This window comes from Haemorhous mexicanus, chromosome 22, assembly GCF_027477595.1.
Source record: "Haemorhous mexicanus isolate bHaeMex1 chromosome 22, bHaeMex1.pri, whole genome shotgun sequence".
Taxonomy (NCBI): domain Eukaryota; kingdom Metazoa; phylum Chordata; class Aves; order Passeriformes; family Fringillidae; genus Haemorhous; species Haemorhous mexicanus.
Window position 1 is genome coordinate 8,260,509 of NC_082362.1, and position 12,396 is coordinate 8,272,904.

Below are 12,396 nucleotides of genomic sequence, written 5' to 3' on the forward strand. Positions count from 1 at the left end.
AATGAGAAGCAATTATCACATTAAATTTATCTGAGTGAGTGGGAAAGATCCATTAACTTTCTGCATAAAAAGACACTTCTTGTGAGGCTCATTTTCCTGGTAGGAAATATGTTGGAAAGGGCTGGGAGAGATGAGCTGCTGTCTGTAACTTGGTCTGATGTTTTTGTGCACTCCCTTAAAATTTCCAAGTTTTATCCCCTATCTTATGCTCTTAGAATTTCTTCTCCTAGTCTTTATTTTAATGTTAAAACATTTATACTTTTCTGTCCACATGTACATTTCTTTTGCTCAAATAACATTGGGAAACAAGTGAGGTGTTTCATGTTGTCTGCATACAGTTTCTTTCCTAGGAAGCACATGTTTCCTCTGGAATATGGATGTGGATTCCTCTCTTGCTTATTAGCAACATCAGGACTGACATTTTTATGGTGAGAAAGCTGTGCTGAGTTCTGAGATCTTAATTACAGAGATGGTTTCGTTTCCATTTCATGTTTAGGGAACTGTTGGCATATTACAGAGAAAATGTAGACTAAAGGTGTTGGAAAAAGTCTGAATTTGTTATATATTGTTTTCCCTCTTGCATTATTATAAATATATTTTTATCAGCAAGTCTGCTTTCATTTTTATTCAATAACAGGCAAGAGCTGATGATACTGTTGCATCTAAAGCCTTTGCAGCATTTTGGATGCTGCTGAGGAGCTGCCTATTGGTAATCTATATTTAAGCATTAATAAAGAGCCTTGTTACTCTGAGTACCACAGATCTAAGGAGTATAATTAGTTTGCTATTAAATAGGTAAATACATAATTCTTTTAAATATACATGGATAGATGGCCAGACTAGAGAGACAGCCACCTTTTGCAAAACAAAAGACTGTTAATTTCATTGAATAATTTCATATTCTACTCAAAATCTCAGGAAGTTGGGGGGTTGTTCCCAACCTAACAGCCTCTGGAAAAGCTGTTTCTGTAGACTAGTTTTTGTCAAAAAGGTCTTAGGTAAATTATTATTTAGCAATATATGACACAGCTCTGAATTTTTGAAGGTGTTAGATCCATCCAGGATTAGATAAGTTGGGGTTTTTTTTCCTCATAATATTAATATTTAGAGGCTGAATCTTATAAACATATGTATAAAATTTAAATAAAACATAGGAGAAACATGAAATAACAAAAAGGGGTTTGGACTTACTGGTTCTTCCTCAACTCTGTCCTGAATCAGCTTACTATTAAAATATTTATCTTTAAATCAGCCACACAAGAAAGATTTTACAAAGTTTTGTAAATTAAATTGAAATTCAAGAATTGAAACTGTGACCCCCCCCCCAGAAACATTTGCTGTCTGGTGGTTTGGGTGCTGGGTTTTTTTTAATTTTTATTTTTTGCAAACTTGAGTGTATTTATGAAGAGGAAATCTGGAAAAGAATATCCATTACTAAATGCAATTAAAGGGGAGGGAAAAACAACAGCAACTTACTGCAATTCTTGTAAAGAGCTTTGCTAATCCTCTGGGAATAGAAGCCACTGATGCTTCTGGTTTCAGAATTGTTCTTAATTATCTTATTGCTCTATTCTCTGTTTTTCCAGTGAACTTCCCTTGGTTCTAAAAATCATCACATTTTGCAGACAAATGAAGTGGAGAAGCAAACTCTGAGGGCTTTGCAGTCCAGGCACCTTGGAAGAGGAATATCTGACACCAAATTCCTGGAGATCAGTGGGTGTTTACTGAGACTGGACCATTTGTTAGAAGACAGGATTATTGTCAATATTTGTAAGTTCTGCATGTATATTTGAATAGCATGGTTGTTTATTTTTAAACTCTATTATTTGTGATGCGGCAAGGCATTCTAGCCAAAATACTTCCTTGTTCATTTTATCAAACTTCTGTGTACGTGGGTTTCAAAGAGGTCAAGTATGTTGTGGATTTTTTAAACTAGATAATGCTTACTGGGTTTTTTGGATAATCCTTCCACAGATTTGTGAAGTTTCTTTCCCTTGCAAATTCCTACTCCTGAGGAAATGCAGCTTTGTCTTCATTATCAAATATATTACCTGGGTTTAGAAAGGAAAGCATGTATAATGTAGGTTTGAGCAATTGCCAGGGAGACAGGATTGAGCCTATTCTGCACGTCTATATTTATTTTGTGGAAAATAATGGGTTGTGTGTTCTGTAGCCACTCAGTGTTTGGCTCAATCCACATGAGTTTAAATAGACAAAAATTAAAATTATACATGGTTATATTCCCACTGTATTTTTCTATATTTTATAGAACTGTTTTTATTCCTTTTTCACTGTAGTAATAGTTCTTCTGTAATTTTAGTATCTTGTTCCAAATAGAAATATTTTTACTTCTTATTTATAGAACAATTCAGTTAATAAGATATTATGTTATTTTTTCAGAGTGCTTCTAAGAAGACAAAGGATTTGAAAGGTGAGCAAGTTAAATTGAAGTCATTAGTATTTTATCTGTGCTAAGATAGATTGTTTCCAGTAACCCTAAATGTGCAAGTTTGCAAATTGATGTTTTATGTGTATATTGTACAAAATTGTAGAAAATGCAAATGACAAAATTTTCTTCCCTGTCCTGCTTTCACAGAAAAATGTAAGTGACCCTTGATGAAAACATGAATTATTCCCACAGAACTGAAAATCCAGCTTCAATGCAGATTTGCACACAACCCTCAGAATGTTTCTCTTGTGAAGAGAAACAGCCTTGAAGTGTGTTCATGTTGTTTTCACTCTGATTGTACAAAGAAAATTACTGACCACGCTAACGTGGTTTATAATTTGAGGCTTTTTAAAGATTTAGTGACATTCCTGTGCTCCAAGCTGTAGGATTTCCAAGAAATGTGGGGTTTCAGAGCATGTCTCTAAGCCAGCTGTGCAGCAGTTCAGGTATGAAGTGTTCCTGTCTCCACTGCTGCAACTCCAGGATATTTTCCATTCAGTGGCACAAGGACAAAATTAAGAAACCAAACAAAAAAAAAAGTGACCTGTTCTACCCTCAGCAGAGTGTGTTATCTGTGAGGGTGGGGAGGCCCTGGCACAGGCTGCCCAGAGCAGCTGTGGCTGCCCCATCCCTGGGAGTGTCCAAGGCTAGGGTGGTCAGGGCTTGGAGCGACCTTGGATAGTGGAAAGTGTCCCTGGCCATGGCAGAGGGGTGGAATGAGATGAGCTTTAAGGTCTCTTCCCACCCAAAGCATTCTCTGATTGTGTATTTGTTGCTTGTGTCAGGTTCTGTGTGGTTGTGAATCAGACAAGATCAGCTGTGTGGTTGTTCTTATCTGTGGTAAGCTCTCCTCAGTGTTTCCGTGCCTCATGGCTGAGGTGACACTCACCTCTCAAGGATCAGACACTCCAGTTTCCATCAGGCACTGCCACAACTCTGGCAGAGCCCTTAAAGGGATCATTTTCCTGGGTGCAGGAAGCCCTCTGTGCTCAGCATCCCAGAGATCAGGTTATGGCACAAGCAGGGCTTTTTAACATCCCTGATAGAATCATGAGAATGGTTTGTGGCACAACCCAGTCAGAAAGTAAAGAAGAAAAATAGAGATTTTTGGGGTTTGAGGTTGTTCAGGCTTTGGCAATGACTAGAGGATGAGGCAGTGGTTTTAGGCAGAGGTAGTTGAGGCTCAGCTCTGCAGGGAAATGGACAGGAAGCTCTGGGATGCTCTGGTTTGCTTTCTGCATTCTGGAATGGGTAAGGGCAGTGGGAACAGGAACAAATGGCATAAAGACCCTGCTAAACTGTTCTGGCTGTGGGCACAGTGAGAATGTGTCCATCTGCCTCATTCCTGGGATGAGAGCAACCAATCCACTCCCTGCTGTTTGTGGAAAACATTCCTGGGCAAAAGGGACTTGTGGCCTTGTAAGTGCTGACTTGAGGTGCTTGTGTCCTTCCCCACAGACTGCTGGCTCATCATGTCCTCCATCCTTGGGAAGATGAAGAAGTTTGGCAGTTTTGACATGGAGGAATCTGAAGTGACAGATGAACACACAGATGGGGAGGACTCTGTCCAGGAAGCCCCTGACAACGCCCAGGGCCCACTCAGCTCCAGGATGCACCCACCCAAAAGCAACATTTTTGCAAGACGGGGCCGCTTTGTGATGGGGGACAGTGACAAGGACATGGCTCCCATGGACTCCTTCTGCCAGATGGATCACCTGATGGCACCTTCTATCATCAAATTCCATGTGAATTTGGAGAGGGGCAAACTTCACAAGTAAGTTTGCCTGGTGAGATTTGGTTGTAATGAGTAGTTTGACAGCTGCAGGCCATGGTTCCTAGAGCAGCATTTGTTCTCTCCACTTGAGCATGACCATTTTTTCAGTTTCTCTATTTTCTATGCCAAATGAAGGAGCGTTGCAACTGAAAGTGACAATAACTGTTGTCTCTTGGCATCTCAAAATCTCTATCTCCATGGATATTATGCCCAAAATTGGCAGTAGGCCTCAGTTCTCTTGCTTGAGGCTGCTCAGTGAATGGACGGGGTTCAGAGTGAGAACAAGGGATTGCCTGGCTGCAAGCTTGCAGTTACACTGCCAAGCTTCAATGCCTCTTTGATCACTTTTTCTCAGCTCTTCAGCTACAGAATTGTAATTTTTATCAGGAGAGTTGCTTGCAGACTTTGTTCTTTTAGCCTTTGCAGAAGTACCTATTCTGATCTGCAGCATTTACTACTTCATCTGAGCAAATGAAGAACAGTGTTGTGGTAGTTGACAAAAAGCCTGCTAAATATCTGACTTTAGGTAACTGACATTTCCCCTTGTTAGGCTCCTATCTACAGATTCCATCACAGGCTGCTCAGAAAAAGCTTTCAGATTTTATGACCGCAGAAGGATCTTTGATGCTGTAGCCCAAGGCAACACAAAGGACCTCAGTGACCTGCTACTCTACCTTAACAGAACCTTCAAGCATCTCACAGATGAGGAGTTCAAAGGTACCTTTTAGTGTCACATACCTTGAGTTGCCTTCTTCTTCTTGCAGTAGTGCTCCTGAGATGAAAATAAAAAAGACGATTATGTTGCATGTCTGCAGGAGGTCCTTTAATAGCCCTATTGATTGGGCAACCCATTGATTGGAAGGTTACAGGAGCTGAAATTTTCTGTGAAACACTAAATGAGGTTTCTTGTCTTTTGAAAAGAACCTCATTAATTCCTGCTTGCCTGGTGGGTTTGTAATCACTTCTATATACCTACCATTTTTTGTTTTACAGAGCCTGAAACTGGCAAAACCTGTTTACTGAAAGCCATGCTGAATCTACATGATGGGAAAAATGATACCATTCCCTTGCTGCTGGATATTGCAAGGAAAACTGGAACTCTGAAAGAGTTTGTTAATGCAGAATATACTGACAACTACTACAAGGGTAAGAGAAACAGCTGCTGCAGGGAATGCTTAGGGTGCTCAGACTGAAATGGGGTCAGACAGGGCTCTCAAAGTCTTGTGCATGAGGCATTATGCACCCCAAAGTTCTGGTGTGCTATTGACAATCTGTGCATTTGTGCTGGGACTGTGCCCTGTTAGATGCAATATTCTGCCATTTTTGATATACAGTGATTTAATGACTTGCATTTGCTGTTTGTGTGGGTTTTTTCCTGTTCAGTTGTAGAGCTTTTTAGCCTGCAGAGCTCTCAGTTCCAGCATCCTACATGGAGCTGAGGGAATTGCAGTGCTGAAAGCTCTCAATCTGTACTAAAAGCTGAGGATTTCTGTCTGATGGGTGTCTCGGCAGGCCAGACTGCTCTTCACATTGCCATCGAGAGGAGGAACATGTACCTGGTGAAGCTCCTGGTCCAGAATGGAGCAGATGTTCATGCCAGAGCCTGTGGGGAGTTCTTCAGGAAAATCAAAGGGAAATCTGGCTTTTATTTTGGTAGGAGTGAGCACAGTATGGTTTTTATTGATGGAGTTGTCCTAGCAGCAATCCCAAGTGCAAGCTGTTAAATAATCCTGTTTATGTGGGACTGGAGGCTCAGAAGTACCAGATGGGCTGTTCCACCTCTAGGCCAAACATTTCCTTCCAAAGACTGAGCTTATAAAGAAACACAGTTGGTAGCTGATGGTGTTCAGTGTGAGCCTGGTGTCAGCTTTCCTTTGTTCTCTGAGCACTGTATCCTTTGTAACCTGCTCCTGTCCTGGCAGGATTTTTTTAAGCAGCTGTGTTTCTGTGATGTAGTTAAACTAAAGAAAACCTATTTTAACAGCTATCACAAGAATTGGTGCTGTTCCAGACAGAGAAATTAATCTTTTCTCATGGTGAAAGATGAAAACAATGTGATGTCTCTGTTTATGCACCTCTAGTACTGGGATTTCTGACCACTCCTTCCCATTGCTTGCCATAGGAGAGCTGCCTTTGTCCCTGGCTGCCTGCACCAACCAGCTCTGCATTGTGAAATTCCTCCTGGAGAATCCCTACCAGGCAGCCAACATCGCTGCTGAGGACTCCATGGGCAACATGGTCCTGCACACACTGGTGGAGATTGCAGATAACACCAAGGATAACACCAAGTTTGTGACCAAGATGTATAATAACATATTGATCCTTGGTGCCAAAATTAATCCCATCCTCAAGCTGGAAGAACTCACCAACAAGAAAGGGCTGACTCCTTTAACTCTGGCAGCCAAAACAGGGAAGATAGGGGTAGGTGAACAGAGGTGATTGACTGTCTCATTGTTGTGTCACATTATAGAGAGAACATGTAAAACATTTATGCAGAATGGATTTTTGAACTTCATTATTGAGGCCTTTTAGTTGGGAGGAACTGGTGCTGCAGTTTAACTGCACAGTCCTTAAAGGCTACAACGTGTGAGTGTGTCTGTGCCCAGCTGGTTTATTCACACCCCACTGGAATGCAAGGCAGCCCCAGAGGAAACAAAGTGGGTCTCTGATATCATCAGAACCACTGGAGCTCTTTTATTTCAGACAGGCTGATGTAACTCATCTTCTGGCAGTTCCCATTCAAAGTGACTGCTCAGAGATGAGTATGAGATCTCTGCTTTTCTCTTGCAATTTTGAAACAGATAATGCCAGGTTGTAAGAGGTGTTTGTATTTCCCATCTCCCATCACACAGTGAGAAAATTAACTGGGATCTCTGCAGTGCTCCAGTGGTTTGGCTTCAGCTCAGTAGAACTAGGGAGAAATGACCCTTCCTGGGTTGTGGAGAGGCTGAGGAATGAGAAGTCCATTAGCACTGAAATGTTGGTTGTATTGTTCTTTTGCAATTAGATTTTCGCTTACATCCTCAGACGGGAGATCAAAGACCCCGAGTGCAGACACTTGTCCAGGAAGTTCACTGAATGGGCCTATGGACCTGTCCACTCCTCTCTTTATGACCTGTCCTGTATAGACACCTGTGAGAAAAATTCAGTGCTTGAGATCCTTGCCTACAGCAGTGAGACACCAGTGAGTACTGCACCTCCTCAGCTGGGGAGAGCTTCATGTTCCACACAGAGCATCTTTTCCCTCACTTCCATGAAACAGCAACCTCCACCCTGAGCTTAAGGGAACTAGAGGGATCATTTGCTAAAGATTTATAGAATATGTTTTTTTTCAAAGTCCAGGATATTCTGGTCCTAGCAAAATTCTCCTTTTGCTCCTGCACAGAACCGTCACGAGATGCTGCTGGTGGAGCCCCTTAACAGGCTGCTGCAAGACAAGTGGGACCGCTTTGTCAAGCACTTGTTTTACTTCAACTTCTTTGTCTACACCATGCACATCACCATCCTCACTGCAGCTGCTTACTACAGACCTGTACAGAAGAATGAAAAGGTACATTATGCTGTCATGTGTCAGGGGAACCACCCACTGCGTGATATCCCAATTTGAATGTGTGCCCTTAGCATCCAAATTTTCCCCTTTCCTAAAGGCAGGAGAGATTTGGCCCTGCTTGCTTCCCAGTCTTGCCCCCTTGCTGCAGCACATTGAGAAACTTAACCACTCCCTGTTCCCCCAGAAATGGAGTTGCTTCCAGCTGCTGGAAGGCCAGGTATTTCTATCTCCAGTTCTGAACACATCTGGTTTCCTGTCTTCTACAGCCTCCCTTCACCTTTGGTCACACCACTGGGGAATATTTTCGAGTAACTGGAGAGATCCTGAGTGTACTGGGAGGCCTCTATTTTTTTTTCAGAGGGGTAAGATATTTGAAAATTTTCCTTTTGCTGTTTGGGTAGGTGTAGGAGAGAATCAATCAAGCTTTTCCTGTTTATGCACATTGGCTGCTTAGATAATCCATGTTTCAGTCAAGAGGTACAAATCATTTTCCTTGACCTGATGTTACTGGAAGGGTCCTCCCAGCTCTTGGATCAGTGTTGGTTTTGAGCTGTTCTTGTGAGGTGTTTTATGCTCCCTGATACAGGGGTCAGTGCTTAGTTAATTAATTCACAGGGGATATTAATATTTCCTTGATGCAAACCTGATCTTTGTTCCCTTTTCAGATCCAGTATTTCGTGCAGAGGCGCCCATCACTGAGGACCCTGATAGTTGATGGCTACAGTGAGGTTCTTTTGTAAGATCCCATATCTTTGATTGCATCTCAGTGTGTGGGTTCTGTAGTTGAGGCTGAAGCCACCTGTGACAGGAGCTTTGCTATAATTCCCTGGGTCTTTACTACAGAGTTGCCAGTGGAGAGTGTTGAACAGATGGGTCTGGGTCTGTGACCTCCTGTGGAGGTAAAGCAAATTAAGTGTCTGAATGTTCTGTGTGTCATGCAGGAGTTAGGAATAGATATCCAAATGAGATTCACACATTGTTTATGCAGAAACCCTCCCATTGCTAATGGAGCTTTGCCTCTCCAAGGCCCTTTCTCTTCCCAACTTGACAATCCCTTGTTCTGCTCTCTTCCCCACAGGGCTGCTCTGTTCCCAGCACCTGTGGCCAGCTCAGCCCTCTGCACTCACACCACTCTTGTCTTCCAGCTTTGTCCACTCCCTGCTCCTGCTGAGCTCTGTGGTGCTGTACTTCTGTGGCCAGGAGCTCTACGTGGCTTCCATGGTGTTCTCCTTGGCCCTGGGCTGGGCCAACATGCTCTACTACACGCGGGGCTTCCAGCAGATGGGGATTTACTCGGTCATGATCGCCAAGGTCAGTGCAGGGAGCGCCTGAGGGGGCAGCAGAGCCTCACCGCAGGAGCTTCTGCAACAGCCCCATTTCCAGGGCACACCCGGCCATGCCTGCCTCTCACATGACTCTGCTGGCCTTTGTATTATTTTCTGAGTGAAGTGAAAACATTTAAGTAACGTTAAAAACCCCCCCTGCTCTTCACCCATATGTTTGATAGCAATCTTGATAGGATGATGATTATTATTATTTTTATTACCTGCCATGCTTGAAAATAACTGTAATTGGGTAGGCATGGATGCAAGGAGACTGAGAACAGTGCAGGCTGCTCTGGTGGGAGATGGCCCAGCCTTCTACCAGCTGCAAATTTCTCCAGGTATAGATAAAATGTTGCCAAACAGAGCAATTAGCTAAGAGGCAGTGGCTGGCTAATAAACCTCTCTGGGATGTAGCCAGCCAGCCCAAGAGGGGAAGAAAGATGGAACTGCCTTTATGTGGTTTGTGCTCACAAAGAGGAAACTGTTCCCATGTGTATGTGTTGCATTTGTGTGTAAATTGCTGCATGGATAAGAGAAAAATGTTTTCTGTATTAAAGTTTATTATCTCAGCTGGATAATAATGCTTAATGCATGAACAGCCAGTTCAGAGCTAATGCATTCTTGAGCCAAAGCAGTATTTTCTACCAGTTTTTGTTGCAGTGTACATTCAAGATTTAAAATTTTTTCCTCTGTTTCCATGCTACAGATGATCCTTAGAGATTTGTGTCGCTTCATGTTTGTCTATCTCGTATTCCTCTTGGGATTTTCCACAGGTAATATTCTACTTGGAGTTCCTTTTTTTTACCTTAAAGAATCTCAGAAAAGTTAGTTTTTCAAGTTGCTTAGACATTTTGATCCCAACAAAAAACCTAACAAATTAACTTAATTTAAAAAAAAATCTTTTCAGAATAACGATTGTTTGTAGTAATTTCATACAGCTTTTCAAAGTTGTAAAGCTGAATAGAAAACCATCCATCCTTTTCTATGTGGAGAAAACTGAGCCAGCACCTGCTAAGAGGGTGTCAGTTCTGGGGAATATTTTATAGGGCAATTTCCCTGGGGTCAATGTGCCGTGGAGGGAACGTGTGTTACCCCTCTGCTCCTTTTCACTGCTTGCAATGAAGTTATGATCTCAAACTGTGTTTCCATTGTGTGAATGTAATGCTCTTTTTGCCACAGCTGTGGTGACTTTGATTGAAGATGACAACGAGGGGCAGGAAACAAATAGTTCTGACTATGCCAGGTGCTGCCACGTGAAACGGGGCCGCACCTCCTACAACAGCCTCTACTACACCTGCCTGGAGCTCTTCAAGTTCACCATTGGCATGGGGGACCTGGAGTTCACAGAGAACTACAGGTTCAAGTCTGTGTTTGTCATCCTGCTGGTGCTCTATGTCATCCTCACCTACATCCTCCTGCTCAACATGCTCATTGCACTGATGGGGGAGACTGTCAACAAAATTGCACAGGAGAGCAAGAGCATCTGGAAACTCCAGGTGTGTTGGTTCTGTCAGACTGCTGTCCAAAAAAAAGCTGTGGGGCATCAGAAGAGATTTCAGAAAGAATCCTAAGGAGCTGACATGTATCTAAAGAGCAGGTCACTGCTTCTTTCTGATTCACCTGAACAGCTCCTAAAAAAAAGTGTATGAGCTCCTTTTCCGTTTTAACTAAGCAGATATTCCCAGTGTTCCACAGATTTTCAGAATGTAAGAAAAGAAGTATTTTTGTAATTGGGCTAAATTATTGGGCTTTGTATGATGGAAAATCCTGATCAGACTATGAAGGAAGAGATTATGCAAGGGGAAAACCAGTCTTTACCAGAATCAGTTTTTGTTGGAGGTAACACAGGAACTTCACAGTTTTATTCACAGGGCAGTAATTCAGCCTTTTCAGTGACATATTAATAAAGGGTGATGCTGCAGTTACAGTGTCTGCTCTAAGATGTTGACAATGATAAAAACTCAGGGTTTTTAAAACAAAGAAAGAATTCAGGATTTGTTTGTGTTTGACCAGTAGTCCCTCAGTGCTCTACTTTCTTTTACCTGGCAGAGAGCCATCACAATCCTGGACATTGAGAACAGCTACTTGAACTGTCTGAGGCACTCCTTCCGCTCTGGAAAGCAAGTTCTGGTGGGGATCACCCCTGATGGCCAAGATGATTACAGATGGTGCTTCAGGTAACCTCTTTGTGTATCAAGCCAACAAGCTTTTGTAGACAAACAACTTCAAGTATCTGGTGGTGAGAAGCAGAACTTTTCCCTGGAGCACTCTGAAGAATAGAGCACTAATAATGTCTGCAGTGGTCAGTTTAATCTGGGTTTTGGGTCAGATCTCAGGATTGAGAGGTGACATTTTGTGGTATAAACTGATCCTGGAGCTGTCTGGTGATCTTTAGAATGCACCTTGGCTTTGTTGTTGTCTCCCCAGGGTTGATGAAGTGAACTGGTCCACGTGGAACACTAATCTGGGCATCATCAACGAAGACCCTGGGTACTCTGGGGACCTCAGACGAAATCTCAGCTTCTCCATTAAGCCTGGCAGAGGTGAGGCTTTCAAGGACCCAAATCCTGCACTCTGGTGAAAGCAGCAGCATGGATTAACTGATGGAGGGCAGTCAGTGCTATGCACTTGTGACTGAGCTGATGGCATTTTCAGCCAGCACAAAATGCAAAGGATGAAATGGGCTCACTGCTCACAGTTTGACTCTCTGGACTAAAAACCAAGGAGCTGCCATGGAGACCCCAAGCCCCAGAGTGGGAGCTCAGCACCAAAGCATTTCACTGTGCAGTCAGTACTTACTACCTGAAATATGGAAAACTTGTGGAACAGGATGGGGAAGAAAACCACAAAGTCCTTTCTTCCTGCTTCTTTCTTCTTCTTTCAGCAGCTTCCTGTTCAAACCACTTGAATATTTTCTTCTGTTTCTCTGGAGGGGAAAAAAATTAACCATTCCTTTCCTTTTTAGTTTCAGGGAAGCACTGGAAAACATTGGTTCCACTTCTAAAAGATGGAGAGAAGAGGAGAGAAGAGCCTCACAAGCCACCAGAAGAAGTCAAATTAAAACCTGTTTTGGAACCTTATTTTGAGCCAGAAAATTCTGAGGAGTTGAAAGAGTCAATTCCAAAGTCAGCCTAATTCTGATTGCCTGTGCTGGTCCTCACAAAAGGGACAACAGAGCACTTCATTTACAGGAACAGGGACTTCTGGAAAAAGGTCAAAGGACTTAGGGAATTACCATGTGCAAGGATTTATTTATTACACTTTGTGTGCTAAATAAACTATTTGTTGTTTAAGCTCA

At 42.6% G+C, this 12,396-nt stretch overlaps 1 protein-coding gene across 1 annotated transcript; it reads left to right on the top strand.

The window, feature by feature from the left end:
- The first annotated feature begins 341 nt into the window (after positions 1–341).
- Positions 342–12,396, top strand: TRPV1 (transient receptor potential cation channel subfamily V member 1). Its single transcript, XM_059866276.1, has 18 exons — positions 342–428; positions 1,587–1,770; positions 2,401–2,431; positions 3,908–4,223; positions 4,774–4,940; positions 5,217–5,369; positions 5,736–5,876; positions 6,346–6,644; positions 7,231–7,407; positions 7,609–7,773; positions 8,040–8,135; positions 8,439–8,509; positions 8,919–9,084; positions 9,805–9,871; positions 10,278–10,594; positions 11,148–11,275; positions 11,526–11,641; positions 12,064–12,396. Exons 4-18 carry the CDS (start codon positions 3,922–3,924, stop codon positions 12,231–12,233), a joined length of 2,535 nt encoding a protein of 844 aa, XP_059722259.1. The 5' UTR covers positions 342–428; positions 1,587–1,770; positions 2,401–2,431; positions 3,908–3,921; the 3' UTR covers positions 12,234–12,396.